The sequence below is a fragment of the Tiliqua scincoides genome, chromosome 14 (assembly GCF_035046505.1).
Source record: "Tiliqua scincoides isolate rTilSci1 chromosome 14, rTilSci1.hap2, whole genome shotgun sequence".
NCBI lineage: Eukaryota > Metazoa > Chordata > Lepidosauria > Squamata > Scincidae > Tiliqua > Tiliqua scincoides.
This window is the reverse complement of record NC_089834.1, coordinates 2,767,772-2,793,460: the sequence shown is the minus strand read 5'-3', so window position 1 is coordinate 2,793,460 and position 25,689 is coordinate 2,767,772. Positions and strand designations below refer to the sequence as shown.

General features: G+C 46.7%; 1 protein-coding gene across 1 annotated transcript in view; it reads right to left on the bottom strand.

Moving 5' to 3' along the window:
* Positions 1–22,404, bottom strand: part of ADGRD1 (adhesion G protein-coupled receptor D1) — a 235,142-nt gene extending 212,738 nt beyond the window's left edge. Inside the window, exons 1-8 of the mRNA XM_066609760.1 lie at positions 22,331–22,404; positions 22,171–22,207; positions 11,521–11,604; positions 7,575–7,697; positions 6,086–6,265; positions 5,315–5,569; positions 3,890–3,948; positions 1,942–2,097 (exon numbers count right to left, since the gene is read on the bottom strand). Coding sequence (XP_066465857.1) covers positions 1,942–2,097; positions 3,890–3,948; positions 5,315–5,569; positions 6,086–6,265; positions 7,575–7,697; positions 11,521–11,604; positions 22,171–22,207; positions 22,331–22,393 — 957 coding nt within the window. The 5' untranslated portion in view covers positions 22,394–22,404. The remainder of the gene's footprint in view (positions 1–1,941; positions 2,098–3,889; positions 3,949–5,314; positions 5,570–6,085; positions 6,266–7,574; positions 7,698–11,520; positions 11,605–22,170; positions 22,208–22,330) is intronic.
* Positions 22,405–25,689: the final 3,285 nt, after the last annotated feature.

The window sequence follows — 25,689 nt, the reverse complement described above, 5'->3', positions numbered from 1 at the left end:
AACCTGGGGCCCCACAAATATTATTTCCAATGGGGCTCTGCGGCTACTAAGGCCAGCCCTACTCTCAGTCTACAGCGTTTGGGGGCCTCTCTCTGGGACAGTCCAGGACACTCCAAATAGCACCAAATCCTTCCAGTTCCCACCCTTGCCAGGACCCTCCACACACACACACCCCCCCACCACCACACCTTAGTCATCCTTTTCTTCTGCCACTGCCTCTTGTGAAATGGCCAGGTGGGAGGAGAGATCCTGAGAGGCAAATCTCTCCACTTCCAGAATCCTCTCCACCAAGGCACCTTCCAAAAAGTGACAGAAAAGGACAGCCCTCTCCAAAGAAATCTTCCAGATGGACATAAGAACATAAGAAAAGCCATGTTGGATAAGGCCAAAGGCCCATCTAATCCAGCTTCTTGTATCTCAAAGTGGCCCACCAAATGCCTCCGGGAACATACAAGAGACCTGTATCCTGGTGCCCCCCCCTTGCATCTGGCATTCTGAGGTAGCGTACTTCTAACATCAGGAGGTTGCACATACCTTTCATGGCTTGTAACCTGTGATGGACTTTTCCTCCAAAAATCTGTTCAATCCCCTTCTAAAGGCATCTAGGCCAGATGCCATCACCACATCCTCTGGAAAGGTGTTCCACAGACTAATTACTTGCTGGGTAAAGAAATTATTTTTTGTCTGTCCCAACTCTCCCAACATTCAATTTTAGTGGATGTCCCCTGGTTCTGGTGTTATGTGAAAGGGGAAAGAGTCTCTTTGAATCCACTCTATCCATCCCCTACATAATTTGAGTCATAATTCATATGTCTCAATCATGTCCTTCCTCAGGCACCTTTTTTCTAGACTGAAGAGCTCCAAACACTGTAGCCTTTCCTTGTAAGGGAGGTGCCCCATCCCAGCAATAATTTGCCATCTTCTGCACCTTTTCCCCTTTTAAAGGCATCTAGGGCAGATGTCATCAGCACATCATGGCAAGGAGTTCCACAGAGTAATGACACACTGGGTCAAGAAATACGTCCTTTTTTTCTGTTCTAACTCTCCCAATACTCCGTTTTAGTGAATGTCTCCTGATTCTGGTGCTGTGCAAGAGAGAAAAGTACTTCTCTCTATGGAGAGCACCTGAGGAAAGGATTGCAACATCCCATCCGTGGAACTGGAAGAGGAGGCGAGAGACACATGCCCAACCCTCTTCTCATGCACTATCCAAGGACAGGGTACAGGAAGAGGACAGAGGCAGCAGCCCAGTGGGGCAGCCACAAGAGGGGATGGGTGGGCGCAGGGATTCAGCACCACCAGTTTGCCGCCCTCCTCAGTCTGCCACATGAAACAAACCTTGCTGTTATAACAAAGCAACCCTTCTTCCATTCCTTCCTTTTCAAAAAATAAAAATATCTACAATATATACACACAGACACCAGATTGAACTAAATCACGTACACAGCCCACGCTTGCAGCTAATTTCATTTTACAGTTCCAACAGACCATGCAGGGTCACCCGTTTTCCTCGCAGTGATGACCACCTTGTCTTCCCATCTCCAGTCGTAAGTCAATTTAGCTAAATTAGCAAACCCTTGAACCTTCCGCTCTCTTTCGTTTACAGTGGGCCTTCTTTCTAGCCTCTAATAAATACTTAGCCTATAAAATTCTTCCTACAGTAATACGTTGCTAGGTTTCTAATTAAAATCCTTGTATAAAAACAATAATTAAGAATTACTGTATAGGATCTCAATTTGTAAATATCTTTGGAATGCTGTAAATTGCATTTCTGATATTAAAGTAATATTTCTTTACTGCTGGGCAAGCCCATATAGTTTTTGTTCTCACTTTCGCCTCCACCGACAGCTTTATTTGTTCGACTGAGAGACAGGAAATTTAGCCTCGCCAATTGATAAGGTGCCACGGTCAACGGATTCATAGATGACAAGAGAAATTTACCTCTGTGAGGTTGTAAGCTGTTTCTGCCGAGAGAGATGTGTTGGGCAAGGCATGGGAAATGTTGTCCAGGTACTCCAGGAAGGCATCTGAGGAGTGGAACTTTCCCCTCTCCTCCATGAGGTCTAGAATGATGGGCCGATAGGCATTCTGTGAGAGCTGAAAGAGCAGCACAGGAAGAATGAGGCTTCTTGATCCCCATTTCCCACACCTTCGAAATAAACAGTTGCCTTTCTTAGAACAAGAGCTTGTTAATAGCAAGACTCCAACCAGTTGGAAGAGGCAAGAATGGAATTTTTATTGAATTCTTATTCAGCAAGGAAAAAATTTGTTCCCAGCTGCCTCTGAGAGCCGAAGTAAATCCAATGGGTACAAACTGCAAAGAGGATATTCTGGTTGGAAGCAGGGTTTAAAAACTTATTTATTTCACTTGGTATTTGAGAGGGAGGAATTTTCATTTTGTTTTTAAGATACCCAATTGCAGATCTGTTGGAGCTGGGAGGTTTTCTTTTGTTTTTGAAAGGAAGTGTAGATAATCAAATAGAGATTTGATAGGAGAGGCCTCTGGAGTGAAAACAATTTTCTTAAAATTCACCCATAAACTATTTTCAGGTCACATTTCATAACCATAATTTGAAATTCAAAAAGAAAAGAAAATTTTGAGAGTGGAAGCTGAAATGTTGTCGGCACACACATTTTGACGGCACACACATTTATGTATCAGCATTAATAACAGCTGTTATTATTAATAATAATAACTATTCACAATTTTGTTTCATTTATGAATAATCATAATGAATAATAATCAATCATTAAGCACCGAAAGCCACCAGGTGTTATCCAGTGATTAAAAGAAATGAATTAGAAGTACTGTATTAATTAGGAATATAACCTAATTACAGATGGGGTCCATTGAGGAAGCAACATGAAACGAGAAATTTATCAATGACAGCCTATGCAAGCCTACCAAGAATTCAATCCCATTGAGTGAAATGGAATTTACTCCAAAATAAGTGTAAATAGTGGCGATTTTCAACCTTTTTCAGGGCACAATGAAAAGGCGCTAAAATTTTCAACGTACACCATCGGTTTTTGGACAATTGACAAGGCACACGGTACTGCTGGTGGGGGGGGGTCTCACATCCCCCAATGGACCTACTAATAAATGACACTCTCCCAAATTCCTATGGCACACCTGTGGACCATTTTTGGCACCATGTACCATTTGGCAACGTACCATGGCACAGTGGTTGAAACTTACTGGTGTATAGGATTGCAGCCCTAGTCACATTTAATTTGAATGGATATTACTCATAAATAAGGGTATGTGGTGGGCCCTATTTATCCAGATTCACACCCCCACCCCCACCCCACCCCGCACACGTGGAAAAGGAATTTCATGGAAGCTGGGGTTCACTACCGAAGCTTGCATAATTACTGACCTGGAACCTCAAGACCCTGTTTTGGGTTGAATCTGGCCTCCAACATGTCATACTTCGTACAAAGAGAAGGTCACAGGATTCCAGCAAATTTCCTCTTAGCTGCAGCTCTCCCCTTCCTGCACCCTACACAGCACACTCTTCTAGGCGGTCCCACTACTCCTGGAACTATAGGGTCGTGCAGGATGTACTTCTGCACATTCTTCCCAAGAAATATCACTCACCTTCTAGAATGGACAGAACGCTTGGAGACCCTCAGCTGTTACTCCCTGGAGGAAACCTTGACATTTGCTTTGCATGTCACTATTAAAACATCCCAATGCTAGCTCAGAAAGGGCTGCACTGGAAATGGGGATGGGAGAGCCGTCTTGCACAAAGAGGAAATGGGCTCCAATATTTTGTCTCTCAGCAAAGCTTGGATCTTGGAATTAAAATCATGGAATGACATCACTTGTCCTCATCACATACAACCAGTACTTAAAATAAGACACGGGCTCCAGAAATTCCCCTACCGTTGGGAGTGTAGCTTGTCGACCCCACGGAACTGTTGAGGAAATCAAAGGTTGATCACCTAGAAAGAAAATGTATCTGCAGTGAGCTCTCGCTTTAAGAGGCATCGAAAACATCAGACACTTTGTTCGTCAGTAAAAACCAGCTATGCACATTTTGCGCATGTGTGGCTCCACTGACTTCCGTGTGCTTGGATTTAATAGACTTTTGACACTACAGGACACCTCTCCCCACCCCCCCATCAGTCCATTATGCATGACTTGCTTCTTTGCCTTAATTATTGCATTACTTGATGTAAGATAAGACACACAAAGCCAAGGTAAAAACAGAAGGAAAGTCTCATAAATACTGGCCTTCTATCATAAGACTGGCACAGGAGCATAAAAAGAGTCCTGCTGGATTTTTCATCCATCAATTTCCCCTATCTGCTTTTTAAAGGCATCTAGGCCAGGTGACATCACCACATCACGTGGCAAGGAGTTCCATAGAGTATTGACAAGTTGAGTAAAGAAATATGTTTTTGCTTGCTGGTGTGTGAAGGGATTCAGAGCCCAATCCTATGCCTCCCTACTCAGAAGTAAGCCCCATTACAGTCAATGGAGCTTACTCCCAGAAAAGTGTGGGTAGGATTGCAACCTCACTAAGCCCACCTGTTTTTTCCTGTCCAGTGAACAGATGGTGTGTGCTGCCAAGGTATCTCAGATATCAAGGTATCTCCAAGAGCACCTCCACCCATTAAGGTAATCTTGTCCATTAAGTTCTCCAGATAAAGCCTCGATCCACGTCACTTGTGTTGATCCACTCCAGACATAACACAATCTCCTCGCACATCGTAACTTGGAAAATGTGTGCTTCCCCTTCACCTCCTCCCACCTCCTGTGCAAATTCCTCTCTCACTCCCCTGGTCATTTCTGACCAGGGACATGATTGAGAAATATATAATGATGCATGATATGGATAGAGTGGAGTGAGGGAAATTCTATTCCATCTCACACAATACCAGAACCAGGGGACATCCGGTTAAACTGAGTGGCGGGAGAGGCAGAACAGACAAAAGAAAATGTTTCTTTACACAACGAGTAACGAACCTGTGGAACCCCTTGCCACAGGATGTAGTGATGGCACCTGAAGACCTAGATGCCTAGAAAAGGGGGGCGTGGACAGACCAATGGAGGATAAGTCCGTCACAGGTTACAAGCCGTGATGGGTATGTGCAACCTCCGGGTTTTAGAGGTAGGCTACCCCCAAATGCCAGTTGCAAGGAAGCGACAACAGGTTGCATGTGTTGTCTTGTGTGCTCCCTGAGGCATGCGGTGGGCCACTGAGTGATACAAGAATCTGGACAGAATGGGTCTTCGGCCTGATCCAGAGGAGCTGTTCTGATGTTCTTACGTTCCAACTGCAAGGAAAGCAGGCTATCCACCTACCTATGGCAGCCGCAAAATATTGCTCAATCTCATTGGGCATGAGAACTCGTTCCCAGATGATAAATTCATCAAAAGCCCCATTGATGTAACGCTCAGTCTGGTCGCCCTCTGACCCCGTCAACATGTTGGAATTCGAATCCTCGTAGCTGTAGAAAGCGCTCCCGTTGGGATCGGTGGTGTTCAACGTCCCGTTGACGTAAACTTTGAGGCCGTCTTCAGACTTCCAGGTGAACAGGACGTGAGTCCACTGGGGACCTGAGAAAGCAGAGCAAAGCAGGGCTAAGGTTATCAGAGCAGGTGTAAGTGACTGGGAGCACAGGACCATTAGAGGGACAACAGTTTGGGCTCTCAGAGCCTGCCTGACGTGATGAAAAAAGATGGTAGCCGGGGAGCAGCGCTATGAGACACTGCTACAAAAATAAGCTTTCCCCCAAGTCCTAACAGGTGCTTACTTTATCTGGGAGCACAGCAATATCTCAGAATGCTCCATCTTTTCCACCCATGACACAGTGCTCCTGTCTCCCATTGCTGGATGACTCTCACACAGCATCGGGGCAGGGGAATTCCATTGTGGGTGACAAAACTGTTGCTGCTAAGGTAAGCCTCCATATTAGGGCTTGGTGGACTCACCAAGGCACTGATTCACATTCATTCATTCATTTCTGGAAGGTTCCATGAAGGTGACCTTTAATACATGACTGCATTGATGGGTTACTCTGTACCACAGCTAGCCTCTGCCACAATCCAGACATCTAGATCACGCAAGTTTACCTGGGGGGATGAAGCGAGCCTCCCACTTCTTTGAAATCTGACGATTAAACAGTTCAATGGAGCCTTTGTTTTCACTGAAGTAGATCTTAAACCCCCTGGAAAGGACCTGGTCTCCATAAGCCGGGGGAGGTTGGGGCTGCTGCTGCTTCTGGGTCTTCCAGAAAAATGAAAATGTGACACCTAATGGACGGGGGGGGAGACAAACGGAACAGGGGGTTGTTCATGAGGACTAGGGGCATGGACCTCAAGCTCTTCTAAGACCACAGACAGATTTCATTCCTTTTGTGCCTCTCAACCAAACAGGAATGTGATGCTGTTCTGCAGGAGTCCCAGTCCAAGATTCACTCTTATGCCCACTTTCCGCTAATTTGCTCCCCTTCATTCCCCAACAACGGCCCTAGTTCTGCACTGCACCAGGGCAGCTCATTTGTTCGATCTGCAGAGGTCCTCTTCCTCCCCTCTCCTGCCAGCAGCTTCTCCAGCCACCACAGCAACACCTTGATCCTCAGTAGGTCTTGGGCATGGCAGCCACACACCAATCTCCAGCGTCTCCTGCAGTCTCCATTCCAGCAGTCCCCTTTTCAGCAATCCTCAGGTGTTCATTTGCCTGTCTGTCCATTAGTCAGTTAGTCCATTGGTCAGTCAACAGGTCCATCAGCTAGTCCATTAGTTCCTCAATCCATTAATCCCTCAGTTTAACTCCTGCCTGCCTGCTCCAAGCTTTCCTCCTTCTACTACCCACACCCTTTTCCTTCCTGCAGGTGCTGCTTTTAACCCTATGGGCCATTTCGCCTCCAAGTGGCTGCAGCTGTGCAGCACAATCACTGCAATCTAAGGCCCTGGGAGGCCCTGGAGTTAACCCCTTGCTTGCCTGCCAAAGCAAAGGGCCACTATTGATACCACACCCTGTCTCCTCCAGGGATCTTGCACATTTCCATTACAGATGGGTGGGACATGGCAGAGACTGAGAGCTTCCCCATGGGAAGAAGTGGCCCTTTATCACAAGCCCTTTGGGCTGTAAAGGTTAAGACGAGTTTTCTTTGTGCTCAGAAGAAGATGCTTTCGATGAGCCCTCTGAGATAGACAAACTATATATTATTCCTCATCAGCACCTTGAGATATCTTCCCTACTCCTGGGGGTTGGTGGGGGAGGGATAGCTCAGCTATGGTGATGCAAAAGGAAGCAACGAAAATGCACAGAACAAGAGGACCCCCCCCCCGCAAGGATCCTATTTGGGGACTCTCTGTTCTGATTTTTCAATCCCAGAGTTAAATTATTGCATAATTTATTTTGATAGCAGCATTTGCATTCTTAGGAACAGAATTTGAATATTATTTTTTTAATGGATCTGCAGAATAGATACATTTTTGCCCATAACCAACCTACATAAGAGATTATTGCAAGTGCCCCCCCCCCGATCCCTTGTTTTCCTCTTTGTTTGCATTCATTTAGCTAATAACAACCAAATAAAAGATACAATATACTAACCTTTAGGTTCACAAAATTCTGGATTAGTAATGCAAGAGTTCTGGTGGCTCCCAAAAAGAAGAAACGTAACCCCCTTCTCATGCGGGACGCATATGCCTTTATTCACTATTCCTTCCACAATATCTAAAAAAGGAAAATGTTGGACAACATGCTCATTTTAAAATATCCTTGTCAACCCAAAACAACCTAAGGAGATGATGCCAACAATTTGAAATTGCTCGCCTCCTATCTAATCCCCTCCCCTGGGCTCTATCTCCAAAAACCATTATGTTCATAGAAATTCTCTTCCCACCCTTTCCCCAGATACCATCTCAAAGATCCCTTCCCTCAAATTCTTCACACACTGCAAAAAACTTGGCATAGATCTGTTAAGGAGACATAACCATGGTTAGCACTAACAGTAACCATGGTTAGCAATAACAAAGTCTCCTGCATACTCGGTTTTGAAGATAAAAAGCTTCTATTTAAAACAAATAACAGACTGCCCAATCTTATTCTTTAGCTCTGCTGCCAGAACTAACATTCTGGTGATAGAGTTTGCTTTATGGGGTGTCACAAATACTGTTACAGAAACACGTGTAACTTTGTGCTTCTGGGTTGCTGCTGCAAAAGACAAGAAGCACATGTGCACTGTTGTGACCAGGAGAGACCCTGATGATTTTGGTAAGTTGGTAGGGCGGGTAGAATGGGGCAGAAGGGTGGGAGGGTGGGGCAACTGGGAGATGGAAAGAGGTATGTTAGAGGTGGGTCGGAATGTATCCCAGCACAAGTGACTTGCACTGGGATGCGATCCCTGTCACCCTCTTTCTCCTGACCCACCTTCTTTCTCTCCTTGGACTTGCACCAGCCATATAACTGGTATACAACTGGCATAGGTCTAAGGAGGTCTTAGTGGAGGTGGGGTAAAACTGTGATAACAAAATAAAACTTCTCTGTACTTCTCATTTTTGCAAACAAAATAAGAAAACCAGTATCTGCAAAAAAAAAAAATTCTTCATTTTTAAATTATTATTAAATGGGGGGGGGCGTTTAATGACTGTGGCTGTATCTGCTGACACTATACCACTTCTATCATCTACCTTCTATCACTTTTAAAGTGATTATAATTTATCATAATGTAAATTTGGAATAGAAACACATAGTACTGCTTCCTGCACTTCTAACATTAGAAAACACAAAAAACTGTGGGGGAAAAAAGCTGTTTTCTCCTACCCACCGGCAATTGAGAGGCTTATGGAGGGGTAAGGGAAAATATTTCTGCTTACCTTTCTCAAGCCTCCTGATTGCGGTCCCCCCACCATCACACGCAGTGTGGCTGCATGTGACGGCGGAGGGAAAATTATAGGAGTGGGCTGTCAATTCCATTTCCACCATTAAATCAGAAAGGCCGACGCTTGACAAATAGAGACGGGACATACTGAATCCTCACCTACAGTAGCAGAGATGTTAGAGTAGGCAGAATCATTGGTATACACAAAAGTGGAATTATGAGAAGGGAACACAGTGAAGTTGTGCGGTCTGACAGCTGGTGGAACGACAAAGAAAGAGAGAGAGCGCAATGAAATGAATGAACATATGTCGGATGAAAATGAAACAAGCAATCCATATCTCTCAATGTGGAGAATAAAATGTGAAGTATGGAGAAGTGACCCACATTAGCAGACCTCCCACCAGAGTGCAATCAGGGTGGGGGCCCCGGACACACCAAAATCTGTCACACTGAATGATAAATAAAACCTCTATCCCTGAATATCATGTACTAGACACAAAAAAGGGGGAGACTGCCACTGGTAGTGGTGGTTGCATTGATGCCAGGTGAAAAAGAAGGGCACCAGAATGCAGGGATCTTGTGGTCGTGTGCTCCCTAAGGCATTTGGTGGGCCATACAGGAAGCTGCACTAGATGGACCTTTGGCCTAATCCAGCAGGGTTCTTCTTACGTACTTATGTTTCATGACTAATAGCTATTAATGTCTGGCTATATTTCATTTTTGATGGTGTTCCTTTAATTTTTACACTACAATATCAGGTTGTTCTGTTGTTTTCATAGCGATAACTTGTGTGGATGACAACTCAGCACAAGGGGAGTGTGGGCCTCCAAGAGGAATTTTATCGGGGTACAGTGTTTCTTTAGGAGGTAAAAAGTTCCTTTTGGGCCCCTTTTTAGGTACAAAGTTTCTTTAGGGCTCCACTGGATCATAATTTCTATGAATTACAGTATATAAAACTATGGCCCAAATCCTCACCCACTTTCCAGCACCGGCATAGCTGTGCCAATGGGATATATGAGGCAACCCGCAGTTGGGGGGCAGTCACTGAGGCCTCCTCAAAGTAAAGGGATGTTTGTTCCCTTACCTCAAAGCTGCATTGCTCTTAAGTGGGTTAGGATTGTGTCCTATGTAAGCGTACTCAAAATATGAGTGCCAGTCTTCACACAATACATGCAAACATTTTCTGAGATCCTAAGACATTTCCAGCTCCCCTCCTTTGGCTCCCATACCCCCTTTTTGACCCCAGGCCCAGATAACCCCTGCACCCTGTTCTCATGGGCCCAGATACAATGTACCCCTGCTCTCATGGACCCAGGTGTGTGTGTTTTGCTAAAAAAAAAAATTTAGTGACCCTGACATCCACATAAGTAAGCAATCGAGAGATAGGGAATTGGAGCACAGCCATGCATGGATTTCAACAAATAAAATGAATTGACATGAACAGCAAGCTTATGATGTTTGGAGGATTTATAAAAAGAACCATTCAGCAAGACAAAACAATGACTACTTGAAATCATGAGCAATGGGATGAGAAAATACATGAAACACGGACTGTTCCAGCAAGGAATACGCAAGATCATCAGCAAATTGATTGTCACACAGCGGGAAACGGATCAGTCTCCGTGTCAGATAAAGAAAACCTTCTCTGGGTGCTAAACCCCTGGCCTTAACAACTGAGATTATGCAGTCAAAACAAAGCTGGCCCTGTTATTGTATGCACATTTGCAAGCAAGCCCAATGAATGCAATGGAATGAGAAGAGCTGCATGATTCACCTGTGGAACTGGTTGCCACAAGATGTGGTGATGGCCACTAGCTTTAAAAGGGAATGGGACAACTGTATGCAAGAAAAGGCATACCCACTACCACTGTGGGCCACTATGAGAGACAGGAAGCTGGACTAGATGGGCCTTTGGTCAGATCCAGCAGGGCTCTTCTGATGTTCTCATGTTTTTATGCCCAAAGACATGGGTCTTTGACCTGATCTAGCTGGGCTCCACTTATGTTCTCCATGGAACTTACTTCTGAGACAGCATGAACAAGATTGTACTGTACTGCACTGCTGTTTCCAATTCACATATTCGTCATTCATTACCTGCAGGATCGAGTCATGATTCTGGCGCTGGACTTAGACCTGGAAGACCCAGTTTTGAATCCCCGCTCAGCCATGAAGCTTCCTGGGTGACCTCGGGCCACTCACCGTCTCACTCAGTCTCACCTACCTCACAGGGTTGTTTTGAAGACAAAAGAAGGGGAGGAGCCCCTGAGCTCCTTGGAGGAAGTCAGTATAAAAATGTGGGGAAATAATTGTGCAGTATGTGAATTAGTGTTTCCAATTCACCCCAAATGACCCCGTTTCTCCAGTTTTTTCTTTGTCATCAGGTGAGTGCATGACAAAGGTTAATCTTGCAGGTGCCATTGGTCTCATCTTTTGCTGCTGGTTATCCCCCCCCCCCATATTTGTTCAGTGTCAGCTCTCTTGTGTCATCACCTGGTTCTGTTTTTGGACCTCACTTCAGAAATCTCTTTTTGGAACCATCTGGGTTCCAAACATGGGCTTGATAACACAATTGGGCATGACATTAAATGGAGCTGAGATCTCTCTGCTCCACTTCCCTATGCGCTGGCTTTCCATACAGGATGAAGTTACTCTCAGGGTCACAGATCAAGGGTCTACCTCCATTTGTGTCCCGCAACTCATTGATTCCTTCCACAGTCTCCAGCGGCCAGTAGTGCGACGCCTGGGCGAGGACATCAAAGCCTGTCAAGAAAACACAATGTTGTAAGTGGGTGTTCCACATCGAAAGAAAAGACAGAAGGTGGACACCACGTTCCTGGATGAATTGTGTCCTCACTGTCACCATTTCATATATACGAGCAGGTGTTCCCAAAACGTGTGTTATGGCACCTGACCCATGGGCCACATCTGGTCCCCCCAGAGGATTTCATCTGGCCGGCCTGTTCCCCTGCTGCACATCCAACTGGGAGGACCACAGAACCTCTGGGGGGAGGGGCATGCAAGCCTGGGGCCTCACTATCATTATCGCGGTACACCTGGAGAAGATAGCGCCAGATGTGACTGAGAGCATGCTGCTGGGCTTGTACTGAGCCTCACTCTCCCTAGAGCCAGGAGGGAGTTGGTGACTAGAGGGGTGGGCTTAGGTAGCTGGTGCCAAGCTTCAGATGGGGTTGGGCTGCCCTCTGGACAGGAAGCTCACAGGCAGAGCTCCTGGAACAGCAAACCAGCGGGGGAGGGGGGGAGAGAGAGAACCTGTGCAAGGGATAAGAAGGGGTCATGCCAAAATAAGACTGGGTCCTTGGACAGCAGCCCCAAGTCATGCGACTTTCAAATAGTTATTTGTGGGCTGCTTTCATGTCCTAATTTCTTTCCTTCCTTCTGTGGCGTAACGTCCCTCTCCAGCGGGCTGCAGAAGCCCTGTACCCCCTCCTGAGGATGACCCCAGTAGCATAGCTAGAAGGGGTGCAAAGCACTGAGATTTGCAGGAAGGAAAGAGATTAGGACATGAAACCTAACTCTCCCCTCCACCCCATTCGGGGCCCAAGCGGGGCTAGCAAGTTGTTCTGTCTGACTTTGCAAGGTGGGGAGACTGTGTCTTTCCATCTCCGTGGGAGAAAGGCTGGCATTGTACTCTGTCCTGGACAAGGGGCTGTGGGGAGAGTTTAGTGAACATTTCAAAGCCCAGAAGAAGAAAAGGGATCCACCTTCCAGCTTGGATCCTGGCCTCCCTTGTCCAAGTTTTCAGTTGGAGACGTGAGCTCTTTTATCACCTCCCCCCCCCTCCGCACCCCTCTTGTCAACATGGTTTGCGCTTTAGTGCAAGCCATCATCCCCCCTATAATGGACTTCCCCTGCCCTCTTTGGAAGGTCCTCCTCAGCAAATAGGGTGGCCATTGACTGGAGGCTACGAAAAAGGCAGTTCAGTGCAGTAATAATTTCAACATTGATTCTGAAGGGATATTTGAAGGGGGATTTACCTTGTTGTTTGATAACAATAAGGTTTGTTTACTAATATGATTAAGTAAATAAGTAATATTAATTAATAATACATGTTTAAGTCTATATTTAAGTAATGATGTATTTTAAAAGGAGTCCTCAATGTGTACTAATCAATTCAAAAAATGTTTTTCCAAAAATATTGATGTTGTACCATATTCCTCCTTTCAATAATTCATTCTCCTAAAATTAATTTTTCAAAACCTATTCCCCCTCTCCCGTCTCTTATGTATGTATGTATGTATTTAAATTTATTTATTTCCTGGCCCTCAACCATTTCAGATATTCTATGTGGCCGACAACTCAAAAAGTTTGGAGACCCCTGCCTTAGGGTGTTGCTTGTGGCGGGATGTTCCGGGATGTTCGCTGTCACTCCTTCTACCTGTTCCAGTTGGGCACTGCCATCTTGGATCTTGCAAAATCTTGTGAGATCCCAGAAGCTGGTGCCCGACTCAGCTGGGAAGAAGAAGATGCAGGGGGCATTGTGATCCCAGTAAATTTGGGAACCGCTGCACAGGAGTCTTATGGTTTTGCAAAGCTGTCCCACAAAGGGAATGAATGAGGACCTTCAGTATGAAAAACTACAGACCTACCTCCCCATCTCCAGGAACATATCATCCCCCCCCCCGACTCAGTTCCACTGGCCTCTACATAGCCCCACCTCCTTCACTGCATAGCCCCACCTTTGCACCCACTTCCTGGTCATAAGTGCGGGAATTTCTCATTCCCCCAAAAAACCAGCCCCTCAGAACAAATGAAGCTCCTTTGATGGAAAAAAGACCCCCACATTCAAGGTAACATCTGGAAAAACACAAAATTAGCCACGCTTCTGCTCTGTGTATACATACGAACTGAGAACATCTGGGCTGTATCTCTCTCTTCCCCCCCTTCCTCCTGCTTCCGATCAATAAATAAGCCCTGCAGCTACATGAGAACATTGTGTTTCCTGGAGTACCTTCTTCAGCTGCAGATGGTCACATGCTGGGATCCAGGTGGACAGGATGACAAAACAAACCATTGAAGAGTTCTAGGAATAAAATCCTCCATCTCTGGGGAGGCAGAACATGCCAAACAGGTTGGAGACAGAAAACAGAAACCCTGCACAGCACTGTTTTGCCTGGCCGGACAGGGATGATCCGCAGGGCAGGAAGGGATGGTGGTAGTGGAGGCAGTAGTGTGATGCAACTCAGTGATGTATTCAAGTCCCTAACCCCAAGTCTCGAATCAAGTCTCAAGTTTGGACCCTCAAGCCCCAGGCAGTCTGGAGCCAGTATGATTGCCTGGGCAAGACATGCACTTCCTGCCTTGCCTGGGTGATCATGCTCACTTCTGGATCACCCAGGAGGTCGGTAAGTGCTGGTAAAGTACATTAACAAGAACATTCACCCAGCAACTCAGATGCAAAAATGGCTTCGCATCCCGAGTCGAGTCCCAAGTCGCTGCCTCTTGGTCCCAAGTCCGAGTCAGCGATTGATAGGACTGAAGTCCAACTTGGGAATGAGTCGCAGCACTTGAGCCTACGTCACCGGTTGCACCCATATAGTGGCCTGGATCCTGCCCTTTAAAAGAGGTTGGGCGAGGAAAGAGAGCACAGAATGCAGGAGGCCACAACAAGCAGATCATCCTTTCCCTTAATGCAGGAACCAGGATGCTGGTTTGCTGGCATGGCTGTCAGCCCAATTTTGCCAATTTGGCACAACTGAGCCCCACACACGGGAGAGTGGGTTGCCTGCAGCCACAGCCGGCACTTTGCTTGAAAGCGAACCCCCATTTCTAGGCTAAGAAATAAAAACCTGAGAATATAGTCTGTGGAACATGACCTGTGCGGAACCAGAGAGCTGCCTTTAAGGAGAGGGACTGCTCACTGTCAGTGACATCAGAAGACAGCTGGAAGGAATCTCATCCAGAAGAAGACGCTATTTCACTCTGTTACCTGGTAACATCCCAGGGTCTTGGGGGAATGGGGGGAGGGGAGATGCAGGCATTCAGAGAGAGAAAGGAGTGAAATGGTAAACGTGCAGTGAGAGTGTTGCATCGGCCCAACACATGTGCTGTCCAAACATTCCAGAAAGCTTGCACAAGTTCAGATCACAAGTTGAAAATGAACCGCAAGGCGTTTTCTTTGGCAGCCAGAACTGGACCCCAGGACTTCATTAATGCCAGAGCCTAGAAGGAGAGTTCTCACACCCCCGTGTTTCTCCCCCATAGCTGGCCCATCTGCGAGGCCGAGTGAGGCAAATGCTTCAGGCACAGATTGGTGAAGGGCGCCACCTCACTGCTGCTGTTTCCCCTCCCACACCTTGAACTGGGACAGGAAGAGGGGGGAGGGAGCAGAAGAGGAGAGTGGAGATGCTTTCTAGCCTGCCACTCTCTTCTCCTCCCTTCATCCTCTTTGTCTCTGTTCTCCTCTTTCTGTTCCAGTTCAGGTCACGCATTTATAGACAAAGAGGAGCCTCACCTGGTGAGGGAGGAGCGCACTAAGTTTTCCAGGGAGCCTACCTGCAGCGTGCAAGCAGCTCCTCCCCTCCCCTTGGGAGCCATGTGGGCAGGGGGGGGAAGAGAAACAGAGGTGAATGGCTCCCAAGGGAGGGGAGGAGCCGCTTGCACGCTGCAGGGAGGCTCCCTGCAAAACGTAGTGCGCTGCCCCCCCCCTCTAGCTACGCCAGTACCTGGTCTTGCCTATCAGTGCCAAAAAGATTTTTTGGCTAGTTTCCCTGCAGGATCTTTGGCCACAGATGGCAAAGGGTAAATCCTTCCCTAAGGAGGAGTAAATCCCTAAGACATTTTGCTGTCTTAAAAGTTAGCCTATTCTTGGATATATTTGGGGTGCTGAATCCACAAATGGCATTGGTTTTGCCCGGTTGCCTCTAGTGTAGGAGATACAGCATACCCACCGTACGTGCCGATTCAGGGCCCAATCCTATCCAACTTTCCAGTACCGATGCAGCTGTGCCAACAGGGCATGAACTGCATCCTATAGCAGAAGGGGCAGACACAGAGGCATTCCCAAGGCAAGGGAGCATTTGTTTCCCTACCTTGGGGCTGCATTGCAATGGAATCAACGCTGGAAAGTTGGATACGATTGGGCTGTCCAGCAGCTCCCCATGGTATCGGCTTCCTCACAAGGATGCTGCTTGAATCAGCAAAGAAGGCGGCTATGCCATATCCCCTAGACTAGAGCCAGTCAGGCAAAACTAATGCCATTTGTGGATTCAGCAACCCAAAAATATCCTAAATTCATTCAAACATCCCTGGCAACTAAAAAAAAAAAAAAGTTCTTTATAGGTCTGTAATCCACGAAGACCAGCATATGTGAAACTGGATGGATATTTTATATGCTGTAATTGGATGTTATGAGGGAAAACATGTTAGATTTTATTGCTTTTGTGATTCAAAGGTGTAAATTTCTCCCCCCCCCCAAAAAAAAACCCCACAGAACTTAAGCAAACCAAGGGTGAACCACAAATAATGACATTGCTCATCAATAACTTATGGTGCAATCCCACCCGGCGCTTATGCCGGCGCAGCGACTGCTGCACCAGCCTAGGGTGCCACAAGAGTGTCATGAAGTGCTCCGTGACACCCTGAGAGTAAGAAGCAGGAAGGCCTGCACTGCCCTGCCAGCAGTGGGTCCCAACGTTGTACCCGATGGAACAGGTAAGCTCCCACCGGGCAGCACAGGGGCAAAGTGAGGGTGTAATGGGGGGTGGGGAGGGAACAGTGGCATAACTAGGGCATCTGGTACGCAGGGCTGTGACATCAGACGTCACCACCTGGAACTGCCTGCCCCGGAAGTAACTGCTGTTATGTGATGACATCACCACCAATTACTTCCAGGATTACTGCACACTCACAATTGCGAGCTGCTCTGAGTGACCAATGACTTTTTAAATTTTTTTTCCCCACTGGAAAACTGTTCCCACTGTCCACAAAGGGATGCAGGAGAAAGTACTGCAGTAGAGACAAGCTTCTCCCCCTTGGCCTCAGTCTTCCCCATCTGCAATATGGGGGTAATAATCCTGCTCCTACAGGGTTCATACAAGACAGATGTGGCGTGCTGCACATAATTTAAAACGTGCTATACAAGTTCTCCTTCCTCTCTGATCACTACCCCAGAGAGTGATATCAAGCAGGAAATTTGCATGGCGGTAAAGAGTTAAGTGCTCCTGTCCCCTGCACAACAGCCCTAGTTCAAATCAGTCACACACACACACCCCACACACACACACACACACACTTCTGTTCTCTGAAGAGGAAAAATGACACAGGCATTTCTGAGCATGTAGTTTGGCCCCAAGACAATATTTGAATACCACTACGTGGCTTGTGGGCCAAGTAACTGCAAGGCTGCCTTGACTTAAATTTCCCCAAAGAGAGGGTGTGTGTGAGTGTGCGCGCGCGTGCGTGTGCGCGTTGTTTTGTGAGGTTTTGGCTGCTGCTTTTGCTTTTAGGTCTTGAGATGCCAGGAATTTGCAACAACTTCTGTGATGTATTTTCTAGCGGCGCATTGTTGCACATCGATGGGGTTCTTCTCACCCATACAATACACTCTACTTTTGCTCAGTGTCACAGTGAAGCTGGTCAGCATGATCTGTGCTGGACCCTTGGGGGGGACCACTTGCTGAAAGTTTGCTTGTGTGAGAGGGCTCAGACGACCGTGCTTTGAGGGTCCAGTGCAGGTTCTCCAGAGGCATTACAAACAGTGACAGGATCACTGAGACCTCGACAACTGTGCCCTGGCCAAATGTATCCCAGGCATTGACATCCCTGGACATGTGCACCTCCTTTTTTTGTGCCCTGGAAATTTGTGTCCCAGTGCACGCACATTTATATTAGGTGTATTTTTTACTATTATTTTTGGAATGCTAAGGTTTTTAAAATTAAGGTTAGGATAAGAGGTTTAGCATGCGTACATGGGGTTTGTTGCCCAGTCAGGGATGGCTTTAAGCCAATTGGACCAATGACTTACAATTGGGCCCTGTGCTAGGGTAATTGGGCCCTGCGCTAAGGTAAAAATAAAAAATAAAATTAATACTTTTACTAAGCAGGGTCAGGCTTGGTTAGTACTTGGATGGGAGACCGCCTGAGAATGCTGGGTGCCGTAGGCTTCTACCATAGTCTTTCGAGACTGAAGGTTGCCAACCATCTCCCTATACTGAACACTATCTCCCGATCTTGTCTGATCTCGGAAGCTAAGCAGGGTCAGGCCTGGTTAGTACTTGGATGGGAGACCGCCTGAGAATGCTGGGTGCCGTAGGCTTCTACCATAGTCTTTCCAGACTGAAGGTTGCCAACCATTTGTCAACCATTTTCACAGTCATTCAAACCAGTGGTTTTTAGACTGTTCTCTTTTCAAAAGCCACCTACACATTTTGTTTGTTTACTTGTAGGCTTAAAAGTCTGCAATTTTATATGATAATGTGCTTAGATCCATGTGGTCCATTCACTCACACGCACTTTCCAAGTGCACACTTTGATTGCTTTCCATTCTACCATCAAGAGATAAAGTCTAAAATAAATTTTATTTGTACCTCTAAGAGTGCAACCCACAGCATTAATTGAGCCAGCACAGATCCCTTGCAGGAGTGTCATAAACGTGCCATAAGGTATGTTTGCACCTCCTTAGGAGTCAGGGATACCAGCGTGAGGTCGTGCGCTGGCCTCCCCATGCCAGATTCAAGCCAGAAGAAGGTAAGCTCACACTGGCCTAGGGAGGCTTGCCCAGGGGTTGGGGAGGGTGAAACAGGGGCATTTTGGGGCAGGGAGGGTGGCAAAGGTGGACCTGTGGACGGATTGGGACCACAAAGGAGGTGGGACCAGCCTCTGGTACTTAGGTCAAATCCTAATCCCCCTTCCAAACAGCCTGGCGTTACATCAAGCTGCTTGGATCTGCACCAGAGATGTAACTGGCACAGATCTAAGCCCCACTAAGGTGAGTGGGGCATTACTCAGGGTAAGGGCTAAACAACCCCTTAACCCAGAGTTCGGAGCAGCCACCTCTAACCCTGCACTGCAGGCCAGCTGGCCTGCCTGTTCCTGCACAGGGTAGGACTGGGCTGTAAGATTCTACAGACCTGCAAAAAATGTTTCCAATTGGGCCTGACAGCTCCTACATCCCTGTGTCCAGATGTAGTTTTTTTGTTGCCCAGTTATAGTGCGGTGCAAATAGCGGATGTGAGAAAACTGGAAGTGAATGCCCAGGGACACCAATGACCGGGACACAATTATCCAGGATGCAAATACCCTAGTACCATTACAATCAGGGTTCCAGTGTATAAATGGGGATGGGGACAAGAATAGGGAATCTTGGGAAATGGAGGGTCCTTAGCCATGACCCCTTCCCTGAGCATCTCTGCATTTTGTGCTTGCCCACAAAGGCAGATGTTAAGCCTGGCAGTTCTTAAATTGTTATTATTAAAAATATTTATAGGCTGCTTTTTCAACAAAACAAGTCTGCAAAGAAGTTTGCAGAGAAAAGTCAACTCACTCAATGGCTCCCTGTGCCTAAAGGGCTCACCATCTGAAAAGATGCTGAAGAAACACCAGCAAACATACACTAGAAAAGAGACTGTGCTGGGGTGAAGGGGGGCAGGGATTCACCCCCCTGCTGATCAGATCAGCAGTGGGGGGGGGGAGAAGGTCTTCTTTGCCAGTTAGCAGGGGTAACTAAACTGGCACCGTTTCCTTTGGAATTTTTCTCTCTATTCACATCTACTAGAACATGCATGTTTCCAAGACTGGGTTGTTAGCATTTGTTTAAATGGCTGGCAACCTTCAGTCTCAAAAGACTATGGTATAAGCCTACAGCACCTGGTATTCCCAGGTGGTCTCCCATCCAAGATACTAACCAGGCCTGACCCTGCTTAGCTTCCGAGATCAGACGAGATCGGGCATGGAAAGACTCTGGTATAAGCCTACAGCACTTGGTATTCCCGGGCGGTCTCCCATCCAAGTACTAACCAGGCCTGACCCTGCTTAGCTTCTGAGGTCAGAAAGTGATCAGCTCGTGTTACTCAATGACAACCCAATCCTATTCAGTGCTAGCACAGCAGGGCCCACACTGTATCCAGTGTTGACACTGAGCAGGCTGGAGTTCTCCATGAAGAAAGGGAATATTTGAACCCTTACCCCGCTTCAAGCCCCAGCCTGTCCAAAGGGGTTACTCAGATCTGTGCCAGCTAATTCAATGGCACAAGTCCAAGTTGTTGGGTTTTCAGAACTGGGAAGGGGGATATGGTGAGGGCCTCCTCCGCTATCCCTACCCCCACACCTGAGCAGCCCTCCTACAACCTGAAACACCCTCTCTCCACCTACACTCCACTCTCCCTGCCTGGCATAGAACTCACCTGCTTTGGCAGCCATTCTGCAGGATTCAGCACCAGCAGGATGGCACAGGCCTTTCTGCCAATGCTCTTTACTTAAAAGTCATTGCAAGCCTGTTTTATGCAGTCCCTGTACCAGCACTAGCCCAGATTAGAATTGGGCTGTGCATTTTGTGGCCAAGTGGTAGTTTCAGTCTGTAACTCCCTGATAGCCCCAAAAGTTTTGTACATTTTTTTTTCCTCCCCAAGAAGTATCTCCTAGTTTTCAAGACAAGTCTGGATCAGGGGCAGATACCGGGGGGGAGGGGGAGGCAGCTATGGGTGTGTGACCCCCCCCCCCAACTGTAGCATCAGCAGGGAAGGGGACCCGCTGGGATGGGAACGAAGTTGGGCACCAGAGGAATGCCCACTGAGCAGGGTGTCAGCAGCAAGATTGTGCCCTGCCAAGCCCAAGAATGACTGAGAGCCCCGGTTTACCTGCCTGGAAAAGGGGGCTCCAGAGGGCAGTTGGAATGGGAGCCCAGGTCTACCCCCAATAGGTAGATCTGGGTTTGGAGTGGGAGCTCAGGTCTACCTGCCTGGCAAACCTCAGCCACGGAGGCCAGTTCAACCAGAAACCCAGGTCTACCCACCTGGTTGATCTGGGTTCTGGAATTAAGGTAGTGCTCATGCCCCCCCCCTCCCACACACACACAAGCACTGAACCTGTCCTGGCCTGGATGAGATTCTCTAAGACATATCAAATCTCTTGGGAGGGTTTCTGCATGTTTTAGACTTGACAGTGACAGTTCACACCAAAGTGAAATTCAGAATGAATTTCAAGGTGCTTTGCTGTAAGAACATAAGAATTTAAGCCCTGCTGGATCAGGCCAAAGGCCCATCTAGTTCAGCTTCCTGTATCTCACAGTGGCCCACCAGATGCCTCAGGGAGCACACAAGACCACAAAAGACCTGCATCCTGGTGCCCTCCCTTGTATCTGGCATTCTGATATAACCTGCTTCTAGAACCAGGAGACTGCAGGTAGCGTTCATGGCTTGTGAGCCATAATGGACTTTTTCCTCCATCAATCTGTCCAATCCCCTTTTCAAGGTATTTAGACCAAGTGCCATCACTACATCCTGTAGCAAGGAGTTCCGTGAATTAATGACACTGGGTAAAGGAACACTTCCTTTTGTCTGTTCTAACTCTTCCAATACTCAATTTTTGTGGGTGTCTCCTGTTCTGGTGTTGCATGTGAGGGAAAAGACACCCCTCTCTCCACTCCATGCACAATTTTTTGTCTCCATCAAGTCCCCTTTCAGGTGCCTTTAAAAAAAGGCACTGAAGAGCTCCAAACACTGTAGCCTATCCTTGGAAGGGAAGTGCCCCAGCCCAGGAATCATTTGGATAGCTCTCTTCTGTACCTCTCTCAGTTCTACTACGCCAAGTGCGATTTGGAGAATTTTCAAGAGTGGGGGGCTTAATAACATTTCTCAACAGTGAGGTATCCTAAACTCTACAGTCATTGTTGAACTCTCCACCCACTGTACTTCACTCTCTAGAAAGCTGAAAGATGTACACCCAGTTCGAGAGCAGTTCCTTCAAGATGTCCCTTTTGCATCACCCATAGTTCCTTGGAACCCCACCAATACTGACACCTCACGCAACTGCTCCCATCTGTTTTTCAAAAAACAAAAACCTAAAATCTGCAAAAAATAAAACCGTTTATTATTTAATTGGAGGGTGCATGAGTAATGACTGTGGCTGTATCTGCGGACATGATATCATCTCTATCACCTACTAGTACACTTTTAAAATAATGATAATTTATAATTATAATGCACATTTTGAATAAAAACATACAGCACTGCACTTCTAACTTTTGCAAAACACTGACGTCTGCAGAACAATTTTAAAAAACTGTTTTCTCCCAACTCTACAAACAGGGTTATGGGTGAGCATATGCAAAGACCTTAAACGCTGTCAAAAAGTAAAGAAAAAGTTCCATACCTGGATGTTTCTGCAGCCAGGTGTGGTTTCCATAGACCTAGATGTTAAAAATACAGATTTCTATTTATTTTAAATGTCAAAAATGCAGGTTTGTATGAATGGGATACAGCAGGAGAGAAAAATTCCAGGATGGGGGAAGTAAGTCTGATAAGAGTATTACCTGAAATAGAATCAGAAAAGAGAGTCCGCACAACAGAGACCACAAATTCTCCATCATCCTCATCTCTAGAGGTGAAAAGTACAACCGGGAAACAAATCCTGGTGAGACTCCCAACTGCAAGTTGTTAGCTCTCCATTGCTGCCCTGTCTTCTTTCAGGAGGGTGTTTTCCATGCAGGTTCTAACAAAATCAATTTCTGGATTTAAAAAAAAAAAATTCTGTCTCAGTACCCAAAGGCAAAGGTTTGGTCCCTTCAAAGGACTTGGGTTGCCAATAAATAAATTCCGATGAACCGAGCAAGAAGAAACGGATAGGGAAGGACTCTAGACAGTCAGGGAAACAAAATTTGGCCCAAAGAAGACCCAATTCTCCTGTCAATCATTCACTTTTTTCCCCCTTGTGTTGTCTTCTGAAGTTACTTTGTTGGATCTCATCATTTGGACAACCAGATTTTGCTCTCCGTCTCTCCTGAGGGCATCAAAATGAGTCCGTTCTCTTTCCCTGAACTGGCTGGCTCTGAGTTTACATGTCTATCCAGTCCTCTTTCGGTGGAGAGCCTGTCAAACTGATTATACGCTCCCTTCTCAAACTTTGTTCCCCATTTGTTACTCTGCTTATATCACATTACCAGCCCCTCCCTGGCTGGGTCCTAACACCAGCCAGTTAGAAAGGAGGGGAAGTGAGGGGAGAGATCGGAACCAGGGAGTGAAAAGTTAAGTACAGGCTGTCTGAGAAGGAACCCAGCCAGGACAAATACTTGTCTGAACTTTTGCAAAGTGTAACTGAGGTTGGAATGGCACTTGCAGGACAGTTTTAGAAAGGATTCCTCGTGGTGACCTCATGGGCTGCTATTATTATTCAGATTTTTACTACTCTCACCATTTTTCTTATTGCACCATCTGTAGACATGTTTTGCAAAGAACAAGAGGGCAAGGCTCTGCCCCAAGAGGCTTACAATCTAAGGGTCAAATGAGCCACATATAGAAATATGTCTTATAGTGTGCTTTCCAAATAAAACACCTCCTTTTTCTTAGCAGCTGTAGGGAAACCATGGTCACAACCAGGGTGTGTTGGGAAGGGGAGGATAGTGGGATATATAAGGCATCTGGGGGCACAAAAATTTTTAGCACTCCATACAACCATAAAACCCGCCAAATTTTAACACGCTCCATATGACGTCTTAGAGGCCCTTAGGCTGCAACCTTATATATACTTATCTAGGAGTAAGCCCCATTGAACTCAGTGGAACCTGTTTCTAAGTAGACATGCCTAGGCTGTACTGTTACACCCCTTTTTCCCCCAGGAGACTGGCCCTAGGTGTTCAAGGGGGTCCCAATACTCTTATTTTAAAAAGTAGGTCACAGCGCTAAGAGGTTTGGGAACCACTGGTCTAGACTGCAAACCCTTTGGGGCAGAGTCCTCTCTGAAATTCCCCTCCATGACATCATTGCTTAGGTTGAAACCAGGCACGTTAAAGGCCTGTCCCAAACGGCTGATCCGTTCCAATGGACAGAACCAAGCAGTGGAAGATTTGGGGCAGAGATGAGAGTTCACTCATGAAATCCCCTGCCATGCAATGCGCGAAGTTCTCTGGTGACTGGACAAATTTATGCAGGAGGATTTAGCCACAGTTCAGTTAGGTACTCCATTGAACCTCCATGACCAGTGGCACTGTACATCTGAATTCCAAGTGCAGTGGACAAGCAACAGGGGAGGCTATCGACTTCAAGTCCTTCTGGTTAGGATCCCGGTAGCATCTCACTGGCCACTGTGGGAAATTGGGTGCTGGAGGGAATGGGTCTTGAGCCTGATACAACAGGGCTTTTCCTATGTTGATGGTGCCAATTGCTGCACATTCATGACACTGGCAAATGTGTGTGCTTGGAGCAGAATATTTACAAAGTCAGGACAGTGCCAGAGAACTGGCCAGAGAACTGCCTTCCCGAATAAACGGCACTTACCTTTGTGAAATTCGTATAAAGAATCCCTGTGACTCCTAAGAAACAATCCAGCGTAATCGATCCAATAGAACAGCAATTTTCAACCTTCTTCATCTCATGGCACACTGAGAAGGCACAAAAAAATTGTCAAGGCACACCATCAGTTTTGGGGGACCATAGTCAGGGCACACCGCACTGCCGGGGGGGCTCATATCCCCCAATGGCCCTACTAATATATGATCCTCCCCCAAACTCCCACAGCACACCCACGTACCATTTGTGGCACACCAATGTGCCCCAATGCACTGGTTGAAAGCACCCTATTTATTTATATCTCACAGTGGCCAGTGAAATGCTAGCAGGATCCTAAACAGGAGGGCTGATAGACATTTGCCAAAATCGACTGCTACAGTGCTCCACCCTCAGGACGAAGGAGGAACTGCAACTCCAGGAAGGAAAATCAACACATCAAGTGGAAGTTGGCAGGGCACATTGTTGTAGTTTTCTTGGTTTAATTGCCCGGTTTTATTTTATTTTCTTTTTTTAATTGCTGAGAGGAAGCATCCAAACAGAAACAAGAAGCAGGATCAGAAAGTTTTTCAGTCCAATAGCAAAAATAAATATTTGTGAATGTTAGCAGAGAACATCTCAGTCATGGGGACCTGGGCTTATGTGCTGCCCTTCAGGCTGGAAAGAAAGCAAACAGCTGCAACATAAAACAATATTTGGGGGGTGATGGGACTGCCGCTGAGCTCCCCTTCTGAGAAAAACTGAGTTTGCAACAGGTAGTGCTTATCTAGCATCTGGGCTTGTGTTTTTTAAAATGACACTTGAAGCACATAGAATCATAGAGGTGGAAGGGGTCTAATAGGTCATCTAGTCCAACCCCCTGCCTTAGGCAGGAAATCCTCTTACAGCATCTCCAACAGGTGCTTGTCAATCCTCTGCCTGAAGACCTCCAGTGAGGGAGAGTCCACCTCCTTTATTGGCAATCTGTTCCATTGCAGAACCACCCTTAAAGTCAGGAATTTTTTTTCCTGATGTCCAATTGAAATCTCCTCTCTTGCTGTTTGTACCCCTTGGTTCTAGTTCTACTTTCAGAGATAGCTGAGAAATCATTCCCTTCTTCCATATGACAGCCCTTTAGGTCTTTGAAGAGAGCAATCATAACCCCTCTCAGCCCTTCTCCAGGCTGGACATGCCCAGTTCCCTCAACCCTTCCAAAAAGGGCTTGTCCTCCAGGCCCCTGATCATCCTCGTCGCTCTCCTCTGAACCTGCTCCAGTTTGGCTGCATCTTTCTTAAAGTGGGGTGCCCAGAATTGGACACAATACTTTGGGACACAATACATTTCAGGATTCCGGAAAAGGATAAATATTTGACAATTTTCTAAGGCGGTTTTCTGTGCATTTCACCAGATC